General features: G+C 45.5%; 1 protein-coding gene across 1 annotated transcript; it reads right to left on the minus strand.

Annotated features, from left to right (window-relative positions):
* Positions 1-2,454: 2,454 nt before the first annotated feature.
* Positions 2,455-4,438, minus strand: LOC115551125 (uncharacterized). Its single transcript, XM_030366679.1, has one exon. It carries the CDS (start codon positions 4,227-4,229, stop codon positions 3,168-3,170), a length of 1,062 nt encoding a protein of 353 aa, XP_030222539.1. The 5' UTR covers positions 4,230-4,438; the 3' UTR covers positions 2,455-3,167.
* Positions 4,439-24,797: the final 20,359 nt, after the last annotated feature.

Raw genomic sequence — 24,797 nt, forward strand, 5'->3', positions numbered from 1 at the left:
TGCTACTGCCTGTCTAGAATGGTAGCTTTGCATTAGCAGTCACTTTGGCCGATGCAACTTACAGGAATTTTAGATGCATGCGACTAAGAAGCAAGTGGGGATGATGCATCCTACCAGGGGCGGCCTTCCCTACAGGCGGGTTAGGGGGCCGCCTAGAGCGCCATCTAGAGGGATCTAACCCTAACCCTAGAGCAAAATAATGCACCCGAAAAAAAAAAAAAAATTCTTATCGGCCACGTCTCCCCCCCCCCCCCCCCCCCGTCAACAATCGCTCCATCCCCCCCCCCCCCCGTCAACAATCGCTCCATACCCCCCCCCCCCGTCAACAATCTCGCCTAGAGCGCCAAATGTGCTGGGGCCGCCCCTGCATCCTACTCAAGAATGCTTACAGGTATGCAGACATTGGGGGCTCGAGTTCAGAGCCTTTCAGCTGAGACTGAAGCATCCTTACCACTACCAGTATATCCTGGTCCTCTTGGCTAGCTGGTGGCACTGTGGTCTGGTTGGGTTTTTGTTGGCAGCTTAATGTTGTGTGATGAGAGAAGGGATGTCCTCCTGCAAGCGTATCTCTAGACTGGACCTTGGCGCTGTCACATTCCTTCAGGGACTACAAAAGACAGCAGCATTTAGGTCTGTCTCTGCTCACAAAAGGACTGTTGTTTCTCTCTTCCAAGACAAACCCCCTCCGGCTTTGGAACAGCTGCCAAGGCGTTGGGATGAGATGTTTGTTCTGGGCTCTGTTGATATGGTCTGGTCGGAAAGTGGTCCCATGTCCTTCCCTTCCTGGACTCAAGGAGCAACAGTACATTTCCCCTTCCACCGAAGTGTGAGGTGGGAATGAAAGGCATGAGAATAAGGAGGCATTGAAAGTGATTGAGAGACTATTTTGGTGGGGAAAAGGAGGTATAGAAAAATTATCGGGCATTTATCTTTTGGAAAAAGGAGGTTTAGGAAATGATAGAGACACCTCCCCATAATTTTTCTATACCTATTTTTCTCGATTTTTTTAAAATAAATTCGAGAAATAGGAGGTATAGAAAAATGATGGAGGGACACCTCCATCATAAAGTTTTGGTCACAACAATCCAAAGAACCTTTCAGAAATGGACTCTATGGCAACGTCTCCTGTGTTTGGAAAGTTTGTGGGTTGGGTTTGTCTTAAAAGGGACTATGTGCAGGACTTGTCTGTCTCAAGTTAAAAAATGTGTGCATACAAATCCTGCACGTAGTCCCTTTAAGTCAAGCAACTCTTTTGAGAAAGGCGGCGATGTTGACTGGCCGTGGGTTTGATTGGGTTCGGTTTGCTTCGTACTCATCTAATGCTTGGTGGTCCCAGCAGAGGACTGTAAGAGAGGAGCGATCCAACGTGAGAATACTTTCCATGGGTACGGAATTGATCCCTATTCCTGGGTACAAGCTTTCTCCGAGATCAAAAGACTTGCGTTCTCCGAGCTGCCCCGGAGCACACTGATTAAACACATTTTGCAAGTATTTCCTTTTCCATTTGCAGGAGCTGGCAGGGCAAACATAAGTTGTTTCATTTCATTATGCCTCTCAACCTCATTACTGTGTTAAACAGCACCATCTAAATGACTTCATTAGACCGCTAGTGTGACGTGTGTGTATTTGCACACGTGGCTACGCGTGCACACACACGCGCGCACACGCACACACGCACACACACACACACACACACACACACACACACACACACACACACACACACACACACACACACACACACACACACACACACACACACACACACACACACACACAGACACACGCAAGCATGCTATTCGCCGCTTACCCTTTGGCATTGGCTCGCTCATCCCGGCACGTTTACAATGCGTTTCCATTGGCCCCGAGGCGGCAGGATGCCAAGTGAATCTCAAGTCTTACAAGGAAGAGGATGGGCATTGTTTGAGCTGTGGCAGATACCAGCTTTTCTTCCTTAATCCCTGCTGGCTGGCCTGAAACTGCAGCCGTGTAAACGAGAGCAGTCGCGAGCGCAAGGGGCCCTGACAAAAGATGACATTGGGATGTGCGTTTTAGGCAGTGCTGCTCAGGGGGATTCCATTATGTGGGCTGTCACACAGGGTTAGACGAAACAGTAAACACTTTCATGTGTGGATTACCGTTTACCCACCGGAGATAATAGATATTTGCCCGGGCTAATCCGTTTCTCCATTGAGTCCTTTTTCCACTTTAATAACTTCTTGCGAGCAAGCAAATTTTTAATAAGTGCAAGAATGCTGACGTCTATGAAGATGTAACAAAGGGCTAGGCTTGACTCAGAAAAGCTGCTTATTGTAGTTTTCGATATAAATACGGTTAAGAATATGGGTTTTGATTTTTATAGTTTCCTCTTCCTCTTCCTGTTCCTCCAGTTACTTTCCAAGATAAAGGTTGCTGCACCTTTTCAGTGCTACATAATCCAAAGTGTCGGTGTGATACGGTGTTTCCTAGATAGTAACTTTATTTGTTATCGCTTTGAAAAACATAACATTTTAGAAATACACAGGCCTAAGCACAAGGTAACTGCCAAACTCTCAAATCCTTCAAAGTAAACAGTGCATGAAACAATACAGAAATCGAGATAAAAAGTGAATATGCAAAGTATATTACAAAATGTATGCGACTTCACAGTTAGCTCTAGCTTACAAGCGGGTCTTTGCTCACACACACACACACACACACACACACACACACACACACACACACACACACACACACACACACACACACACACACACACACACACACACACACACACACACACACACACACACACACACACACACACTTCACAAACGCAACATTCAATCTATCCCCTAAACACTCTCGACACTCTTAACATGACACCAACTCACCACAGTCAAGCCTACAAGGTTTATACATTAACAACGTACCTGAAAAGGGGGAGAAATTATTACTAGTGTGATACAGTGTTTTCTCAGGAAGTTACCGGGATTTTCCCGGGTACGTAGGGGAAGACAGAAGCAATATAGCCAAATAATAATCACAGATAAACTGTTCCAATAATAATTACAGATCAACAATTACTTAATAATAATCACAGATAAACATTTACCCAATAATATAGCAAACAATGCAACTTGATAATTATCAAATCATCTGTTGACATAAATGCTGGAGCTGATTCCTCATTTCTCAGGGGCCTTAGGGGCTTTTGTCCTGGGTTTAGGAACTGGGGAAGGTCCTCGTTTCACTTCCGTCGATGTGGGTCCAAGATCATCTTGGGCCTTGGCTACTGATGGTACAACCTCCTGGCTGTAGACTGTGGGCAAGGGACCATGACTGAGCATCGGACTGGGTCTTGGGGTTTCCCCTGAAGGATGCATAATCTCATAGTCCTGAATGCCGTTGTCTGTTTTGAAGAGCTTCGCGGCCGGGGCCATAAGGAGATCCTCTTGCTGTTCCGGCGTCTGCGCCTTCTTCTGTCGGGAACATGCGACTACGGTGATGACGAAGAGCAGCATAATCAGACCGACTCCTCCAGCCACGGCGGCCATTACTGTGCTGGCGTTAAAGCAGTAGACCTTCGGAGGCGGCGGCGGTGGCGGCGGTGGCGGCGGCGGTGGCGGCGGCGGCGGCTTGCACTTGAACTGGACAGCGTTACTCTGGGCTATGCTGGCGCTGTTGCTTACACTGCAGCTAAAACCTTTATCGCCCTTGAACTTCGCCAAAGACACGATCAGCGTGGGCTTTGTTTCCCCTGTCAGGAGCTGACCTTCGTGGGTCCAGGCGTAGGCCACGTACTTCGGGTTGAGAACATCGCATTTCAGTGTGGCCGTGGCTCCGCTAGAACCGCACAGAAACGTTACCACAGGCTTCGACACTTTCTCGACCACGTACACGTGTCCGCTCCAGCCATTGACGCGCACCCTGTTCCTCAACACGTCTGCCTTGTAGTCCCCAGCACTGGAGTCGCTGAGGTTGAGCAGCTGGAGGGATCCAGCCGCGTCGACGTCCGTCGGCTTACCCCGGCGGACGACCCCGGACGACCTAGTGAAGATGATTGTGCTGTTGTGTGTCCAGCGCAAGGTATCCTGGTCGCTCAGCAGCTTTTGGTCAAGCGATAAGGTTAGGTTGCTGCCGAGCAGAGCGTAGACGATAAGAGAGCGTAGAGTCTCCTCGCTTACCGCTGCAACGATGGAGGATGTGGTCAGGAGGAGCACAAAGAGTCGGTAATCATCGCACACCATGATGATTTATCCTAGGCAGGTAATCCCGTGTCTGATTCGCGCTGTCGATTCAGTCAAGGGACATTTCGACCGGGAGTATAAGTAGATCAACCGATGATGGAAATCTTCAAGACGGAACCCAAAACCAGGAACCGGGCTGTTGACAGGAAGGGGAAGTGGGTTGGCCAAGTGTCTTTTCTCAGTTCTCTGTGTGCGCCTGAGTAAATCTAGGTGATGTTTCAAAACAGCTTTGTACAAAGAAACAAACCACGTGATTTACATCACCGACGTTGCTCAACAAACCACAATAAGCAGATTCACTCTGGCGTCATCCGCGTCGCTTTCGTCTGAGTTTGTTCTTCCACTAGTTATCTGTATAAAAGTCACATTCACGTGTTACATGGCCACATGTTCATACATGAATGTATGTATGCTCTTTTGTTGATTTTTTATCTACACCGTTATACCTCAAAAAGTCTATGCAATAATAACACATTTCAATCGCCTTGCTATTGAAATGTTAGGGTAAGGGTGCCAGACATTGACACCCTTTGGTTGAGACATTGGTTGAGTATGTAATATTTATTTGGCAATTACTCTAATAATAGCTTTTACATGGATTACTGGAACAAAAATGGCTGTGAAGAATTTATTGTCATTCAAATATGTCCCTGTAGGCATGTCTATAAACATTGTTGGTTATTGTTTTGACATTTTTGGCCTTCACAGAATGCTAATTAATTTCAAGCGGCCATCCTAAAAAAAAAGTGTCATGGTTGTGTTTTGGAACATTATAAAAATATAGTGTAGGGAATTGGGAGAAACAAGGCAGAGTACGCTAGATTTTGAAAGTATCCAACAATCAGAGCATTTGATTTAGAGATTGCGCATTTGATTTATAGATTTATAGATTGCTCTCGGGATGTAAAGAGAATTTCAGAAATAACCATTGCAAATCACATTGTTTTGGAGTGCTGAGCTCTGAGCAGAGTGTGTGTAGCTTCATGTATGTTCATTCATTTATTTAACCAAAGATTTCTATTTTTTACTTGATGCAGACAAGTGTCTGCTGATTAAATGAAAATTAAAATAATTTCAATAAACCTTCTGCTAATCGGGGGAAGAAAGACATTTTGGCAGAAATCCACGCAACAACTAGTACTTAACATTTAACGACCAATTACAAGGGGGCTCTCCAGCCAAGATGTATGCCAGCATATCTTCACTCCATGTAACACATAGTTTAAGCTAATAAACTGTTTGCTGAGGGTTTCAATTTTGTGGAATTTGAAGGTAATGAAACAGCATGCAACTTTGCTCGTTCAGTGTTCATTGATGGGCCCGTGATGCTTTCAAAGGTAGCAAAAAATCCCCAACGGGGAAAACGAAGAAAATAAAATGGGGAAAGGTAAAGGAAGCAGTTGATGGTTTTACATGCAGTAAATCACATTAATCAGCATTAATTTGCCATAAAAATGAATTCCCGATCACCTTTCTCATCCATCTCACCCCGTGGACTCCCTGTAAACCCCCTGCGGGCCGACTCTGGCCGTCAATGGAAGCCATTGTGCCGCTCAGATTCAGAAATACCTATCATGCTATAATTCATATGCATCAACAGCTCCCCAGAGGCAGGCTCAGCGAGACCAGAACGAGTTAGTTTCTGTGTGAGGCAACTGTATGTAATTTCACACAATTTAGCGGTGATGCACAATCTTTCCACGCTGTACCGCCGCCTTCAAAGGGTCCCTGAGCGAGGGGTGTAACACCTGTTCCTCCTGCTTTCACCATCATTACGTGGCTGGCTAACCTGGGGGGAAAGATTGAAGCTAGAATGTCAGCTATTCAGAAGTGGGCGTCTTTCACACCTGCACTCAATGGATTTCCAGTTACAATTGTTGTAAAAGATTATCTTGAGAATGTTTCCCCCCCCCCCCCCCCCCCCCCCCCCCCCTCCTCCGGACCACGTATCAGAACATGTACGCAAGTGTATGTAGTATATTCCCCCATGATTATGGTATATGCATGTGGTACGAGTTAGCATAAAAATGACAAAACCCTGTGTGTGTGTGTGTGTGTGTGTGTGTGTGTGTGTGTGTGTGTGTGTGTGTGTGTGTGTGTGTGTGTGTGTGTGTGTGTGTGTGTGTGTGTGTGTGTGTGTGTGCGCGTGAGCGTTTGGGTGCACATTCCTCAACAGTGCACAGTTTTTGTTTCAGAGCTGAGCTGGGACCAGCAGGTTGAGAGGGAGACATAACCAAAATTGTGGCGACAGATGGTACAGTGTGTTTCCAAAAACCATCAAAAATCAGGCTCATTATCCCAGCCAATCCCAACCATTCAGATCACTATCTGCCCTCACAGCGCCTAGTGACAGCTAGATCATCATAATGCATTAGGGGAAAGGAGAAGTGAGGAATGTCACGACCCCCTACATGTGACATTCAACAGTGTTGCATTGCTCGCAGACTCCCCTAGTGGTGGTCCAGTGAACAGCAGGCCACCACCAGCATGCCAAACCTGCCGGCCTCACGAAAGGCTCGGTAGTAGAATGCCATTATATAATGAGCCATCTGGATCCCATTACTCACGCCTTTGTAGATGCCATGCCTCTCGAAAAACAAATGCTTTGTCCCTGATTAATTATTCCCCCATTATGAAATCTTTATTTGGGGGAAAATTATTTTGGCGTGAGGCTGTGTGCTCGCATCGGTTGCGTGAAAGATGGTCGGGGAAGAACGGGGAATAATACATATCTTAGTCACTAAAGATGGGAAAACTTCTGCTTGGTTATTTTGAAGAGAATCAGTCGCTTGGTAACAGTAGGGCCCTATTCAGAGCCAGGGATCTTTATCGTATTTCAATAGAGCAGATGACATCTAAGTCAAAGTTGTGACGTCAAGGCAACTTTGACAGGAATAATATGCAATGATCAGTGTTTTTAATTGCCAAGAAGGTTAATCAATGTTAATCTGAGTGACAAACTGCTTTTTCATCTTCCAAAGTCTGACAAATCAACAATAAACATGCAAGGAGATATGAAAGCATTATATTTGAGGCATAATTTCTTCCTTGGTTTGGTTTAACAAACTGACATCTTCATTACAAAACCGCTTTCAAAAATGACCTCAAGTCCCCTTCTGGCCACTATGATCTCGTCCTCATAACAGGAAACCCCTGACCTTCATTTAAAAACACAACCCCAATTTCTTGTGCCAGTCCCCCCCTTAAACCCTCTCTGTCGCAGGCAATTTTAATTGGCTACACGATTAAACTGGACTGAGAAGGAGATGCAGCCCAGTCCGAAAGAAACAGGAACAGGCCCGGGGCTAATTGGCCCTGAAACCTGGATCCCTTAAGACGTCAGTGTGTCTGCGGGTCCCCCCTGTCTCGCTGATGTTTAATTATGAGGCTCCCAGATGGAGCAGGAACAGCCCAGCTGTAGGGGCATCTAATCCCTGACGCACACTGCCAGCCAGGCCTGGCTCTGGGACTGGATTTGGTTGAAGGCCTTAGGGAGGGTGGGGGGGTGTACCAGTGCAATCACCCACACACACACACTAGCACACGCACACACGCACACATGCGCGCACACACACACACACACACGCACGCACAAACGCACACACACACACACACACACGCACACGCACGCACACGCACACGCACGCACACACACACACACACACACACACACACACACACACAGTATTCCCTGAAGTTGATTGTGTATGTTATTTGGGGACGGTGATGTCACCCCCCAGCGAGAGCGTGAGGAAGCTTGCTAAGCCTCCAACAAGAAGCAGAGTCAACAGCCGCTCGGCCCACGGAACCCGTGGTTTCCGACCGTGACCAAACAGACGATTCATACTTCCCCTCTCTCTCTCTCTCTCTCTCTCTCTCTCTCTCTCTCTCTCTCTCTCTCTCTCTCTCTCACACCCCCATTCACCAGCCACCCACACAACCCTCACGACCAAATTGATTTCCCATTGGTCTGGATGGGATGTTTACCCTCACCCTTGTTTTTAAAGGGCTTTCCTTTACCTCTATGAGTAGGGTGTCATCGTCCACCTCGTCTGTGATTGGTCGAGTCCACAGAGCCTCCCAGTGAGCAGTAGCAACGGGTTTGAGCGGAGGTAATAGAGTTAACATGCAGCACCAGTGGCCTTTGATTTCACCCGCAGGTAAGCGCGTTAAACGGATCCGCGATGCGACACCCAGCGTAATCCCACCAAAGGGCCTCTTCAGTAAATACAAACACCGTAATCCCATTAGCCCCTTCATTTGCATAATCCCGCCTCTAAACCACACACTGACCAATCCCATTCATTTTACAACTGTGTGTGCGTGTGTGTGAGAGTGTGCGCGTGTGGTTGATTATTCGTGGGGGTGTAAATCCCATCTCTGCCTCCATTAAATCGTTCATGCTTTGGAGGAAGATGGTTGATTATGGTGGGATGGAAATTCCGTTGGAGTCGCACGTTAAAAAATTCTAAACATGGATGGATATCAATTGAACGTAGTTGCTCATATTCTTGAGAGCCACACGAAGGCTGATATACTGTGAGCCACAAATACATCCACTATCTGATCTGCCATTCCTGTTGTAAATGCAGCCTTTTGAAACTGGACTGATTCCTGGGTTATTCGTGTCATTCAAGCCTGCAAGCAGAGCTGAATGCCGCAAGGAAGTTTGGAATCCGAACAACTACTACTTATCCTAGGGGAGAAAATCTGATAACAAACACACATATGTAATTCATCGAGGTGAATTTCAAAATAGGAGTAGCTTCCTGGTCATAATAAGGAAACCCATTTTGAGTTCATGTTTTCATGCATTCAGTAGGCCTACAGCTTGCAAAATGAGGCGATACTTGAGTGAAATAGAATGTTTAGGAATAATTGCATTATGCCTGAATTGCTGGATTCAATTTCTTCATGAAAGTGCATGCGTGCGTGTGTGTGTAGGTTTTTGTGTACGCCTCTGTGTGTGTGTGTATGTGTGTGTGTGTGTGTGTGTGTGTGTGTGTGTGTGTGTGTGTGTGTGTGTGTGTGTGTGTGTGTGTGTGTGTGTGTGTGTGTGTGTGTGTCTCTGTGTTTGTGTGTGTGTGTTCCAGTTTCCCTGTGTGTTTGGACTTGGGTAAGTACGAGCGTGTGTGTGCGCCTGTTTGTGTGTGTGTGTGTGTGTGTGTGTGTGTGTGTGCCATCGATAGGTTGCTTGCGGTAACAAGGCGCTTCTCCAATTGGCATCACCGCGGTCTCGCCGGCAGGGCTAGGGAAGTATATAATCTGCAGCATAATAAAGTATATAGTAAGAATGCAGAAGGCTGTGGTGTTTCAATGGTTGCTCACACCGCAGGGTTGGTGTGCATGTGTGTGTGTGTGTGTGTGTGTTGGTGTGTGTGTGTGAGATACCGGGATTTTGGATGATTTAAATGAAGCCCCTTACTTCCTTACTGCAAACACAAAAACCAGTCGTGAGAGCCTCTTCACATATATGATTCACGTTTCAGGCGGACGTCCAGCCCTCATGCATGGTCTCTTCTTCACGTTTCCCAGAGTCCTCCTGGGCAATAAGGAGCAATCTGAGCAGCTCTGACGACGACGACGACAACTCCATATAAGTCAATGTCACTCCCACGACTCCCCCCCACAAAATGGTTTGGCGGGACACAAGCCAGAGCTCTTCCTCCTGACAGGGTTCAGTGGATCGGGGTTTTATGTTTCCTCTTGCGTTTCACGGGACTCTAAATAGTCTGGAGTCGCTGGTGGTGTCGGGGGTGGCGGTTGGGGGGGGGGGTTGGCGGATGGGGGATGAGGAGGAGGAGGGGAGGGGTTTGTTGCTGGGCTTCAAACACAATTTGGGGCCCGGGCTTATCCGAGCTGACTGCTCTGGTGCCGGCGGCGGCGAGGACGGCGCTTATATCACGTTTTCTGGGGCCGGGGTCCAGCTGTTTCAGCTCACAGGTTGCGACCCGCTATCTGCTGATGCCGAAGGCGTGGGGGAAACGGGATGGAGGGGGGGGGGGCTTTGATGTGCACGGAGAAGGGGTGGGCGTGTGTGTGTGTGTGTGTGGGGGGGGGGGGGGGGGGGGACCCCAGAAATGATCCTCCATTAGCCAGCCGGAGCTGAGGTTGAGTAGATTGCGTGGAAGGGGTGGAGCGGGTCTTCTGCTCACGTGGGGCTGACGGAGGGTTCTCCGTGTTGGGGGCGCTCCCCTTGGGTGAGGGGCGGATCAAAGACTCGTCCGAATCATGCTCTTCGGCCTACATCGGGACGTTTCTTCCTTTAATGAGAGGCCGAGGCAGGTTGATCAGATGACATGGGCTGATTTCCTGTGTGTGTGTGCATGTCGTTCCTTCCCCGGACTTCCAACAATGATGTAGCCATCTAAAGGGAGTTCTGTCCAGCCCATGGATCTACTAACGGTTATTGTGCTGCGTTGTTTCTTCAGATCTCTGGCCAGTCAGTGCTTGTGTGACTGCCAGGGACAAATGAGAGAAAACAGTCGTTTTAACAAGACCCCAACAAAGATTATGTCATTGCTGCAATCCCCAAGATGTTTGTCCTGTGGTCTCTTTGTTTTTATTAGTCAAGAACACCTAATCCTATACAGATGATTGAACGTGTTTCTCCATATTTACTCTGCTAACGATGCTAACATTACAACAAAGGATTTGATGTCGATGTAAGGAAAGACTTGTCCATAGTTTATTATGTTTTAGGAGATTTCTTAATTCCTACAACTTTACAGAAGAAGGGGTTAAATTCTAGAGTTTGGGTCAGAAAATAATTATGATTGAATTACATCCTCAATCTAATTTTTATTCAACATTTGACACAAATTACTAAGAGCTAATTAGTCTTCCCTTAACTTCAAAACCTTTTAATGTCAACATCCTAAGTATAATTAAACCAGCAACACCAGCGGCCTGAAAAACTTCAAAGTTTTGGTGATGATGTTTGGATGGACGGTCGGTAGCAGTGCTTGATTTAGCCGTTAAGTGTGTGATTAAGTACTCGGTGGAACGGGGCGAACATACAGTACGTGACAGGTCGGTCCAAACAGACACGCTGCACGGACATGAATCACCGCACAGCTGGAGGTAAGATATAAGGGGGAGGGGGTGGTGGCTTAAGAGCAGTAATGAATGGGTGTTTTTATCTCACTGCCAACCGACACGAGCACAACTGTCGGTGCCATTTAGTCGAGGTCAGCTGGTAGGCTACCCGAAAGGCGAGCGCTACCGCACTCACCCAATAATATTTAAGATTTCCCTTCGGATAGTGTAAATAGTTTAGAATACCTAGTCTCGCTCTGGATACATAACACCGTTCTCTCTAAACTACATAGACCAGGTCCTGTTACTTTGTGTTTGTGTAATTAAAAGCCAGTTTGATTTAGTTAGGTAAAGGTTTAAAGTGTGGCACTAAGTTGTAAGCTTTGAGATTTTATACAGTTTGTAGGTTGTGTGTGCTGGATGACTCCTGCCCAGTTCTCGGCAGTTTTAAACTCAAGGCACACGTGTAGGGACTGACACAATAAGTACTCTTGGATGTCCAAAAATAGACTGAAGAAAGAAGAAATTATCGTCGTTGTTTCTTTCTTGCTATAAATATGAGGCAAAATGTGCGCTCTGTCTGCATAGTTTTCTGCAGAAACGTGAGAGTATATTTCCGTAGTCAATACATGACTGTTTTATCACCAGATTACTGTTAGCTTGTGTTACTCTAACAGGCTGATATGTAAACCCCCACTGCGCTTGCCAAGCACACCTATAAACACAGAGATATTAAGCCCCCTCTACTGCCTCATTTCTGTGTCCTGGTCTGTGAGTCTGGCTTTTGGGTCCGAGTGCTGACGAAACCAACACCATAGCCTACAGTTGAACACTGACAACATTGTTGTCGACTTTCTCCTCTTCCTCCGTTCTTCTTTTTCCTCTCTACTTCCTGTTTTCAAGGATTAGTTGACATGACGATGAGACAATGCCCGGTTCCTCAGCACGACTCAACGTCTTTAATGTTTGTAGAGATCAAGAGATCAGCAGATTGGGAAGTCAGTGTCATAAGGATTTGTCTTAACTTAGATGTTAGAATCTGATAGATAGAACAATAAATAGACTAACTAATGCCAGTAATAATACTAAGATTCTGAACTGAGGAAGTTGCACATTCTAGTGTATAACACATGGGTTATATACTAGAAAGAAAGGAATGGAATGTTCTGGATGAAAGAAGAAGATATATATTTTTGTCATTTGGTCCTTAAAGCTAGAACAAATAAAGGAATCTGATATCTGTGGCCTGTAATAACACTGTCAAATAATTTCATTCGGCCCAAACTAAATGAAAGAACGGCCTATCTGTCGGGCTACCTACTGGTCTGCCTTCGCAAACACTGCCCGTCCAGTTAGGGTTAGGGCTTTAGGGTTAGGGTTAACAAGTCTTCAACAAGGCTAGGCAGACCAACTGCTAAACCTAGAAAGCTAGTTACTTGTTTTAGGGGCGTGGCTTTGGAGAGAGGCGTGACGGGAGGGCCGGGATTGCTTTGCCTGAATACATTTACATTAAATTTAGGGCATTTGGCAGACCCTTTTATCCAAAGCTTCTTACCACCATTCATAACCACATTCACACACCAACGGCGGAGTCAACCATGCAAAGTGACAGCCAGCTTGTCCGGATACATTCAAAATCCTGGGGGACCTCTGCAGGTCATTAGTATGTATAGGCCTATGTATATGTATCTATATAGATGTATATGTTGTTTAACCTTCTTCTGACAAATATACTTATTGTAAGTTGCTTTGGATAAAAGTGTCTGCTTAATGCCCTTAAGGTAAATGTAAATGTAGTAGTAACCTGTTTCTCCTGTCCCTGCGGAGGGCGACAGGCAGCGTATCTCGTCCGACCGCTGATTAGGTTAAATGAGGTTGAATGCAGAGCTTTGGTGCAGAGGCTCCCTGCGTAAGACAGGTTGGCCAGGAAGTAAGGATCACCCCCTGCCTGTGCCACTTGCGGCTGGGTTCAACAGCTCACAGCAACACACGGGCATGGTCACTGTGTCATGGTCAATGGTATTCTCCCAGGACAAAGGGACCGGGGTTGTGGCTGGGGAGATTAGTGCAGGATGTGGGCCAGGCTGTCTGGTCCAGGTAATCCTCTTGCCCATTGGCTGAAATTGAGGTTTCAGTCCAACCAGACATTCCACAAATACTGGACCTTCCGTGCTTAGGCAAAGGATCACAAGAACTGGTAACACTTTACAATATGGGTTCATTATTTAACATTAATTAACATTAGTAAGTGCAGTAATAAGCCTTAAAAAACCGGTCAATTAACATTTAACTTATGTCTGGTAATCATAAATGATGTTCATGTTAACTAATGGGGATCATGTTAAATAAGGTATTAATTTATACATTATTTAATAGGATTAGGCTTAGGTAACCCTAACCCTTATCAAATAACAGCTAATGCTATATAATAATACATAATACCGCATTAACTTATGTTAATGAAGGGTTAATAAAGGTACCCTTATTGTAAAGTGTCAGCAAAAAAATAAGGAAGGAAAGTGGAAACTTGTCCAATTCCATTTAGAGAATAGGATGATGGCTCGGACTCAAAGGTAAAACAGACAGATAGATAGATGATATACATAGATGTAAATTGGCAGAAAGACAGACGGACGGATGGACAGACAGACAGAGAGAATGACAGACAGAAAGACAGACATAGAAAGATGTACTGCCAACATAAGTTTTACTTGAGTTCACCCGACATCCAATGTCAATGTTTGTAGCAACACGACACAAAAGTTATGAAACCAGGCAAGCTTTGAAAGTAAAACTAAAGTTTCTCCCGGCTGGAAACATTGTCGCTGGTAATTCCGACATGACAAGAGGCCTACATTTAATAATGAAACTCTTTGATCCATCTCCCCTGCTTGTCATCATCTGAAAGCCCTAAAGAACCACCATACCCTCCCACACATACACACAAACACACACTCACGATCACACACTCACGAACACACACACGCACACACACACACACACACACACACACACACACACACACACACACACACACACACACACACACACACACACACACACACACACACACACACACACACACACACACAAACACACACACACACATACACTCCCCTTGCAGATGAATGACTTCCTGAAACAGCAATAACACTCTCTTTGAGAGATTAATAGAAACAATGTTACCACTAACGGCCTCTTTGATGAAGACATAAACACTTGGTGAGAAGGAATTTAAACTTGAACCACAACAAAAGAACCCTAGAGAGAAGAGACAAAACAGGGTGTGTGTGTATGTGTGTGAGTTTCTGTCTGTGTGGGTCTGTGTGTGTGTGCGTGTGCGTGTGCGTGTGCGTGTGCGTGTGTGTGTGTGTGTGTGTGTGTGTGTGTGTGTGTGTGTGTGTGTGTGTCTGTGTGTGTGTGTGTGTGTGAGAAAGCCTATTACAGCGATAGGGTGTGGACATTTTCTAAATAATATGACACTGAAACATCGAGACAAGATAGACGTTTCTTTTACCTTTTTTCAGAAATGTAGATTAGGAAAAAAGCAGTTAAATAACAGATCTCTATTCCCCTTCCTCTTCCTGCTATTGACATTAGCAGTAAGCCCTGAGGAGCCCGGAGCATCAGAAGAACTAATACTACAACTCCAGGCACTTTCTGATCACCAACGGATTATCTGGAGAGGAACTAGACACCGTAAGGTATTGAGTAGAGCGATATTTTCACACGACGCTGCAGATGCAACAGAGGATATAAGCAGATGGTTCTCCTTTGCATTTATAGTGAAATCCAATAAATTAGAAGGAAACGTCAAATCCCTCTATAATCTGGCATAATAATGGAATCGGACCGGCAATGTGTGGCAATATAGCCTTTGCCTGGGTCAGCCATGGTCCCCTTTTAGTAAAGTTTACTGGCCGCAGGTAATGTAAAGTTCAGGGATTATCGAGCCATGGCAGACGCATTAAACATTCTGGGTCTGCTGTTTGGGTAAACATTAGGAGAGCCTTGAAAAAATACCTCCATGGTTCTCAAAACCCCAGCGCGAATGAGAGAAAATTGGGCTTTGAGAGAAAAGAGAAAGCGAGAGGCTGAGGAAGATACAGAGAGAGAAGGAGAGAGAGAGAGAGAGAGAGAGAGAGAGAGAGAGAGAGAGAGAGAGAGAGAGAGAGAGAGAGAGAGAGAGAGAGAGAGAGAGAGAGAGAGAGAGAGAGAGAGAGAGAGAGAGAGAGAGCTCATACAGAGGACAATATGTGAACAATGGAACAGTATTAAAAAAACAGTATATAAATATGCTTTGTACGTTTGTGTCTGTTTGTTTTGAATAAATTCCCAATTTCTCAAGACAAATTTAAAAAAGATGAAATAAGTGAAAATTTTACAGGGGTTGCGGGAATGGGAGATCCGTAGAGGAAGTCAAGCGTCACCCAGATTCCTTCTCAAGATCAGCTGTTGACCACATGCTGTCTCCATCACGACCTGCCTCGGATGGTCATGGGGTGTTTCATTGTGAGAGATGGTACATGTGATGGAACGCTTGCTCACCGCAGGCATTGTCATTCGAACAAATGACAACATATCCTGTAGTAAACCCTCACCAAGGTAGCGGACTGAAATGGACAGAATCCCATTTGTAGTGAATCATGTACATGTGGAAGCTGTGACTTCAAGCTTTGAAGCTATGAAGAAGTCTTTCCAGCAAAAAAAATCTCTATCATAGCATGGTTATTCTTGTATATCGAAGTTATCACTCTGTTAAAAATACATTCTCTCATCTCCCATCGCTGTATGACAGCTCTTCAGAGTTATTTAGCTTTGCGCGGTTTGATTTTCTGCCAGAACTAGACAGTTCCCTTTGTTTGCTGTTGATTTTTATCAAAAAACTGTCTTTGGCTTCTGTGGGGAGTCTTGAGGGGAGCAAAACATGCAGTTCTCTTTGCATATTCCCTGTCAATCATCGCACAGCCTTTGACAGTTTCCCCAAAACATTGTGGATTTGTTTGTGTTGGTGGCAGCGTTGTTTTCCCATTGAAAAAGCCAATACAAATACACGCAATGGATTGGTAGGTATCAATGGTGCCCGGGCAGCTGAAAGCAATATTTATCAAGTGGGAGGGTGGACAGAGTCCCAAAAGACAACAATTATCTGGTACATTACTCAACCAGGGAGTAGAGACAGCATTAATTATGTCAAGGGTATTTAGTTAGTTTGTTTGCATGTGAGAATACAGCGACCATGATGATTTAATTCAAGCTACATTTGGCCGATTAGCAAACAAATCTGGAACACAAAACAGCTGTTTGAGATTGATTTAGATCTAGTCCTGCATAACCACCTTTAGGATCTTATAACAAAGTACTCTTAGGAGGGTTGTATAACAGTCACCCTGATAAGGGTAAGGCATCTCCTAAACTCTACCCCCGCACCGTGCTAGGAGCAGTTTGGTTCTGGCCAGAGCCTTTGGAAGCTAGCTAGTGTAACACTGACCTCCCCTGACCTCGCAGCACGCTAATAAAAGCCAAATGTTATCAAGCCAACAACAGAAGCTTGGCCCCTGCCTCATCCCCTCCACTGCCCTGTTTACAGGTACGTTGACCCCGTGCTGCCCCCTTCCCCAGACATTTGGTGAGTAACCCGAGCTTCACTCGACCTACCAGCGGGGTTAAGAGGGCACCGACGCCGGTCCGGTCGCAGGTCACCCTGCTGATTTCGTGGTCTAATTTAGAGCGTCACGTGTGGATTACGGCAGCGACGGTCGGAGAGTATAAACCTATGGAGAATGCCGGGGCGTGACTTGTGTTTTGACATGACAGGGCTTCCACAAGTCACCAATCACCTGTGACCCATGGTCTGGTGGTGTGTAACCGTAGCTCTGCAGTGAAACAATATCGTCCGAGGGGCTTTCCCTACGAAACCAAAGTGGAGTAAGTGCAGGCAAGCTTGACATTTTTAATTTAAGGACTCCACGTAGACACACATGATTCAAGAATTATTTCGGAATATGACACCATGACTCAGTATTATTGAATAAAGACGTTAATGGGAACATATATTAAAGTATGTAAGAAAAGACAGCTGCACCAGAATACTCAAATCTGTGAAGGATTTATACAGCCTTAAAAACATTCATTTTGCAATAAAACATCTATTGTTGACATTTGGTACAAAGCACCCAATGTCCTATTTTACCATTTTCTGTTGTATTTCACTTTGCCGCGGCGAAACTCAATCTCTGAAGACATTGCTGCAGTAGTTACAATGGGGTTTAATAGGAGTGTCTATCCATGTCGAATCGCTGGAGCATCAACCATAAGTATCAGATATTCACTAAATACCCATATGACATCCCCTCAGATTCTCAGAATCGGCGTTCCTCATCATTTAGTAAGAGGACCCATAAGTTCTTTGCCAGGCAAGAACGGGCTCGGGGCTTGGCCATGATCTCCGTTACGCTGCTGAGGCGTGTCCTCGTTCAGAGAAGAACTGGCATGGTAGAGCACCTTTAACGATTTTTAAGATTTGATCTGTTCTGGCCTATCCCAGATATGTATCTAGGTCTTCACATACGGCCCTGGACCGTTCAGGCAGCGATACAATGGCTATCCCTTTTTTCTCTGAGCATTAACTTGCTAGCCTAAGAGATAGCTGTGTGCCGAGATGTTCACCAAAGCCTAGGCTCCAACTCTGGGAATGTGTCTATATTTGATTAATTTATAAATGAACCGTTTAGAAACGTTGCCTCTGGATGTTAACAGGAGGTAGTTGATGTTCTTCTTGGAAACGTAGGAAAATAGCAGATTGTGGGAAGCCAGTGACAAATTGCAAATAACGATAAAGTATGGATCAGAAAAATAGGAAAATAGAGGAAATTCTACATCACGCTACGTATTACAACGATGTCAATGTGCTTAAGGCTGTATTTCTAAGAAACTTCAAATATGAATGGATTTCGATTCTTTCTGGTTGATTTAAAGATAAAATGCAAATTGTACAGAAATTAAGGGAGGCAATCATGGGTATATTTATTCTGCAGAAAAGCCACACATCTCAGGAATCTTTAAGTGCTGGAACATTCCATGAAATCAAGCTTCAAGTGTGTGCACAAAGAGCAGAAGTCAAATAAATGTACAGTTAAACAGTTGTTTCAAACTGCCTTTAGGTTAAATAAAGTAAATATTGTAAATTGCTGATCTAGGTCAATATGGGAAGAACAAATCTATGTACTTTAAAAATCATTATGTTTCCCATTCATCCATGGCTCTTATAACCTTTGAGTTCATGTCCCCTTAAACTTTATGGTTTACTGTTCATGCTCATATTTGCAATAAAGGTGATCTATGCCAAGAACAGCCTACGGATGAAATATTTCCATGTATATTCAAGGATATTAATTCAATAAATCAGTGTGATTATGAGAATCAAACGGGAAACTTCTTGGCAGGATGTCTGACGACACCACACTAAGACGTCGTAATAATGTCATTTTTCAGCCACAATTCAACCCTCGGCTGGTTTTAAGGCTAGCTGAACAGGCCTTGGGGATAAGAGCAAAGAAATAACCAAGCAAAATAACCAGGGCATTGGAATGGACCCCGCAATCCCTTTGAGATACAATCATCACAGTCTTGGCAGATCTCAGCCCATCTGCGTTGGTCTGCCCAGCTCTCCGACGGGGGTCAGACACTTCAACTTAAATTCCTCCCCTGGGAAACGGACGGTTGAGAAACCTGCCTCAACTCAGTTCCGGGGAGAAACCGAAAAATGCCAGAACATTCTGGACCCTGTTCAGCGGAAAAGGATATGATCTATGCAGAGCACTCGCCAAACTGACACAGTGCTTAGCCTGGCGTCGGCTTGGGCAGCATTTAGAAGTACGAGGTTCAGCCTGATGCTATCAAAGGCTCCAGCACACTCACAGGATGTGTGTGTGTGTGTGTGTGTGTTTTTTGTGTTCATGTGGCAGGAGGGAGGGGGTGGGGTGGGTTCGTCTGGAACGTGACCCAGCACCCCTCTCTCTAATGAGGCCAGGCTAGTTAGTAATTGTTGCGTCGGCTTGATCTCCGAGCCTTTGTGCGCTCCAGGAGTCAGCAGCCGTGATCAAAGTTGTTCTTAACCTAGCAATACCTTAATCCCCCTCTTGTGGTCATAAACAAGTCTCCGTGACAGAGGGCTATTCTGGTTTCAGCCTTGATTAAAGCGGCCCTCCAAAGGTCCTGTTCCTTTATTGATACCCCCCTGCTGTGCCTTTAGTCTGACAGCAACATTGGTACTTGGGGGGGATTAACTCTGGCCAACCCCTCTATCGCGTTGCCTACCTGGGTCCAGGCCCTGTTGACGCAGGCCGTAGTCCCCCACTCGCGGCCTTAAGGACCAGTGATTGATACCGAGGAGAGAGCCAGAAAGGACTCCCCTGTTTCAGCCCTTCGAACCTTCATTCTGCCTTCACAGGATGAATGGAACCAGTCTTTACATGGTCGGAGATGTTGTCGGACATGTTTAGTCTAAGCGGGATTAGGGGAAGATCAAGGCGTTATCAGAGGAGCAACTAATCCGTAGACTCTGCAGTTACATGGAGGGGCGTTGAGAGGAGAAATGTGGACGGAGGATATATTGAAGGACATATTGAAGAGCTGATCCCAGCCTTTTGAACAAAATCGGTAAATGCTAATATCAAGTAAACATGTTGACCTTATTTGCATTTTGTCTGTGGCATGTCTTAGAATGCTTTGTAAAACCATAGATATAAGAGATATTTTTATGCTAGGGAGTGACCTCACATGTTACACATATAACCTCTGAAGCCTGTATATTCATAACTAGGTATATTTGGAGGACTTCACCTTGACTTTTCCCTTGTTTAGTTTATTTTTATTTCGTTAACTGATAGGCAGGGTGATTTCGTCTTGTGTTATTCTCCCAGTTGTTCTATTTGTCCATGAGGCAAAATAACAAACTTTGGCCTTTCGATGCTCTTGATCATAGTTGAACATAGAGAAGGCCAAGTGTTTCTGGGCCATGACAATTTAATAAGCGCAGCTTTAATTTTTCTCTGAATAAAGTGATCTTTGGTGGTATCCAGATGTTAAGGATTTCCCCTTTCTCAGTTATGGAATACCAATGTTTTAAAAAAATACTTTAATCCATTTGAACCATAAATTTAAACACAGTGCTGTGATATTATGTTGTTGTGAAATTACTTAGAAAAAAGAAGATTACATTTTCTTTAACAGATACATCCCCAGTTACGAGAATGAGGCAGGTTAGGTGACAGCGCTACAGTGAACACACTTTCCCATTCACTAGAGATTGTCCATGATTGACAGTAGCGACGGGAGCACAGGCTGCAATTTACAAGCCCCCCCTCTCGAAAAATACTGAACGTCAGACAAATATGCATCTGCATTCTGAGTGTCACCACACTGCCCTGCCACAGAGTATGTGGTCTCAGTAGTACATCAATTAAACTCTGTGACATATCCCTGCTTGAGATTGCCTTAAAAATTCTGTTTACAATCGCGAAAGTCTGTTTTTTCACCGAGGTGGATTTGTGTATCAAACAACATGGCTCAAAAACCTGATATGGGTAACCACAATAAAGTATTTTCCTTTTTAAATAAGGAACATGTGAGTTGAAGTGCACATGTGTAGATACAGACATTCCCTGGCCAGTGGATATCTCTCCATACCAGGCACAGGAAGGGACACCTGCTTCCACTTACACAACATACCAGTATCCACTTACTCAGGCTAATAAACACTCCAAGTCCGATGAAATGCTGTACTGTTAAAAAAAGAGAGTCCAAATAGGAGCAATCCGCTTGCAATTTTCCCTCCTTAAGTTTGAGAATGTTCATATTTTCCACTCATCCGTCGAGGGGAATGGTTTGGCTGTACATATGGGGGTTAATATTTAAGGATGTTGGAAAATTGCTACCCAGTGTTTTGTTGATGTTTGTTTTAAAAGTGAATATTTTCAAAGTTTATTTTTTTGTGTTGTTTTATTTACCAAAAATAACACTGTTATAACAAAGTGACAGCATAAAACATATTCCTGTATTCTGCATATAGTGGGTTTAAAGCCTTACAGTAGCATAAACATAATTACTTTTAAATGTGTTGTTGTACTAAAGTTATTATGGGACATTAGCCAGCCACTCAAGTTCTTCGGGCAAATTATTTAAAGTTGGTGGAATTTCTCTGTGTACTTCTTGCACAATGAGTGTCCATAAACATAAACAGCCAGAGGTTATTTGGGAAATGGGGCTTGACTGTTGTCCTAGCTATAAACCCACAACAAATAGCCAAAACCAGCATACACCATGTTATTTATCATCATCCAGTTGGCAATAATTATGCTTAGATAGGGAGGGAACAATGCTTTGAGGAAGAGATAGCCATGGCTAAACACATAACCCCCCCCCCCCCATCACACACACACACACACACACACACACACACACACACACACACACACACACACACACACACACACACACACACACACACACACACACACACACACACACACACAAACACACTTACACAGACACACACATTCCCCTTCAAAAGGGGTCACTGGTGCAAACGCTCTATTTAAGCGCTTGTTTGCGCATCCTTTATACGATATGCATGATGAACGACTGCAGATCTTTCCCCCTCTCCCCAAAAATAAGACTTGCAGCGAGGGTTTAACTGAAGACAAAACGCCTTGTCGTGACCTTAAAAACGCAGAGAGACTAGCAAGCCAAACAAGGGCTGAGCAGCCTTTGATGTGGGAGTGCTCCCACATCGACCGAGAGGGCCCTCTGGGAGTGGAGAGGCTGCCGAACAGGGACAGCGCTCTGTCGCTCTCCCAATAACCCAAAGGTGTGCATATGAGCCCAGCCCGGCTAATCCTAATGCCCGGGTGAATAAAGGCCGGATTATCGCGTTAACCCCGAGGCTCCCAGAGAGCAGGGGCAGTAGGAATCCCACTCCGGGATCGAGGATGAAGCACAGGTCGCTTGGTTCCTCAGTGGATTTGTATGGCGGTGTAGGGCTGGTGGTGGTGGGGGGGGTGGGGGGGGTCCCTTATGGTCTTATTGTCCGATCACAAAGACCATCTGTCAGTGTGCTCCCCTGATGAGGAGATCAACATGGAGCCATCGGCGAGGGGGTGCCGCTGCTCACGCTGTCTGCTGGGAGGGCCCCTGCTGTACTGGGCCGAGTCATGTGGCTAGGCTGGAATAAATTGTACGCGTCAAGGAAACGTTTTTCTTGTTAAAATCATAATGGTTTGAGATTTGTATGGTTCCATTGTTGATTCGCCTCCAAACTTGTAATCCAGGCGTATAGTAGTAAAAATAAACACGGTTAGAGCGGGCAGTAAACAAATCAATCATGCAGCCTTTAACACCTTTACTGGCTATTATTCTCATATTGAGCGAGTTATACAGACGCACATATGCAGCACTTTTAAACCCTGCCATCGGTATGGTAATGCCTGTTTTCTGTATTAACTTGAAATAATCCTTCGTGATACTGATGGAAAATGTGTGAAATGAGCATCATGACGTTGATGATCATGACGTTCGAGAGTTTAATGACAGAGACAAGAGGGCCCTTTTAAAAACACACACATCGAACACAGCCCATTGACGGCAGGCCACTTCAAACTGCCTGTACACCTGCATGCCTTTTTATGAGGTACCATGGGTGGTTAGCGTCCTAAGAGCAAAGCGCTGACAACATAGGAAACATAGGTGGTCCCATCCCCACACCTGCCTATGGATCCAGGAAAATCCAGCACTCGCAGCTGCACCATAACAGGTACAGCCCCTCACTTAAACATCATGTTCCGACAGGGTCCCCCTGCCTCGCCGGTCTTCGCCCCACCTGGTCCGTCCCGGGGTCGTGACGTAAGCCGTGCTTCAGTGAGTGACTGGGTGATCAAAACACAGGCTCCTGGCAAGGGCTCTTAGCGCCTGCTGAGCATCAAGATGAAGAGATCTACTCGGTTCACCTGGGCCAGAGTTGGTCAGTCAACCCTCGCGGATAATGTGTGATGTTCTGCTTCAGCAGCACAGAACTGGAGTGGTGTTCGCTCCTGGCACTCCCTCACACTCTCGCTGGCGCCCCCTTTCATGGGTACCTCGGACCACCTGGGAACCCCCATAAACCCACACGTTCCAATGGCCCCACCATCACCCCTACAAGTTCAACCTGAGGCCGAGCCGATCCCACCGACATAGAAGGACCCCATCTCGGAGCCGCTTGTTTTATTTTTATCTTCTTCACACGTACAGATATCCTGGGAAACGGCATCTTCCGGTCTCCCAGTCACTCCACAGTCATCCTTCTCTGTCAAAGACCCCCATTGATGGCGGGCGGCTTGAGATAACAGCGGGGCGTCTGGAGAGCCTGGCATTAGTAACGTGAGTGTTGGTTACATGTCGTTGACTCACAACCCGAAGGAGAAGAAGGATGAGCGGTGTAGCGACGGAGGCAGAGCAACACCAAACACCTGTTTCCCCCCCCCCCCCCCCCCCTCCTCCCCCCTCCCTGCCTGGCTGTGATTTTCCAGGAGGTCGAGGATCTCCATCCATTCTGACCCTAGGAGTCAGCTCGCCTGTCAACAGCTCCTCGGATGCGGATGGATTCATCTCGTTTCATGTCCGAGTGACACGTCTGTGCTGTGGGAGCCCTTGTAGTGAGTTCCAAGCCAACACCTCCCCTGTACCTCAAGGGCTTTGGACAATTACCGACTGTCAGCGGTCGGACACCTTGAGCTGACTCAACTCAGTTCATTGTGTTGGACTGTGTCAGTGTGTGAATGTGTGGATTCTTTTGGTGGGGTTTGTTTTTTTCTTGTGGGTGACTGTTTTGCCTTTGATGACGTATTGAAGGTGATCCCTCTATACTTGTAGCGAATGTACACTATTCAACTATACTAACATTTTATGTATTTAGTCGGACACCTGGCCCACAAACAAAGAAATAACAACAGAACAATAGACTAAGGACAGCAAAAGCCATCAAAAACACAAATCAAACATGTGTACTACCAAATAAGCCAGCATCCCCCACACACTGTCAACGTGTGCCCTTCCACCGTTCTCAGTGGCAGTGCCGTCCATTTGTTTCTGTGGATCAGATGTCTGAGCAGCGGGCAACCTCCTTATAAGGCCTGAGCAGGAGGGAGCAAAGCCTTGTAGGATCCCTACAAAGCCCCGTTCCCCTTTATTTACATAGGAACTGGGTGCACACTACCGTGGAAAATCCAACCCTATCAGGTTTGATGAATTGGTTCCAGGGAGTATCTGTGTGTGACCATACTAAATCGCAACAGAAAGCAATTATTACATTTAGGGTTGGGTTAAAGAAAATAGTTTTATATCAGTTGGACGTGATTTAATATAATTGGGTTCATGAAGCTATTGATTTTTTCTCTCTGCATATTTTTTTTAATGTAGTCTATGACATTAAGATTCAAGGAAATTCAACTTCAGTAAAGTTAGATCTATTTGTATCAGAGATTGCACTCTGCC

The sequence above is a fragment of the Gadus morhua genome, chromosome 9 (genome assembly GCF_902167405.1).
Source record: "Gadus morhua chromosome 9, gadMor3.0, whole genome shotgun sequence".
Classification (NCBI taxonomy): domain Eukaryota; kingdom Metazoa; phylum Chordata; class Actinopteri; order Gadiformes; family Gadidae; genus Gadus; species Gadus morhua.

What these genes read in the sequence shown, in the direction of transcription:
- LOC115551125 (XM_030366679.1), bottom strand. Translation starts at nt 4,229, where the DNA reads ATGGTGTGCGATGATTACCGACTCTTTGTGCTCCTCCTGACCACATCC.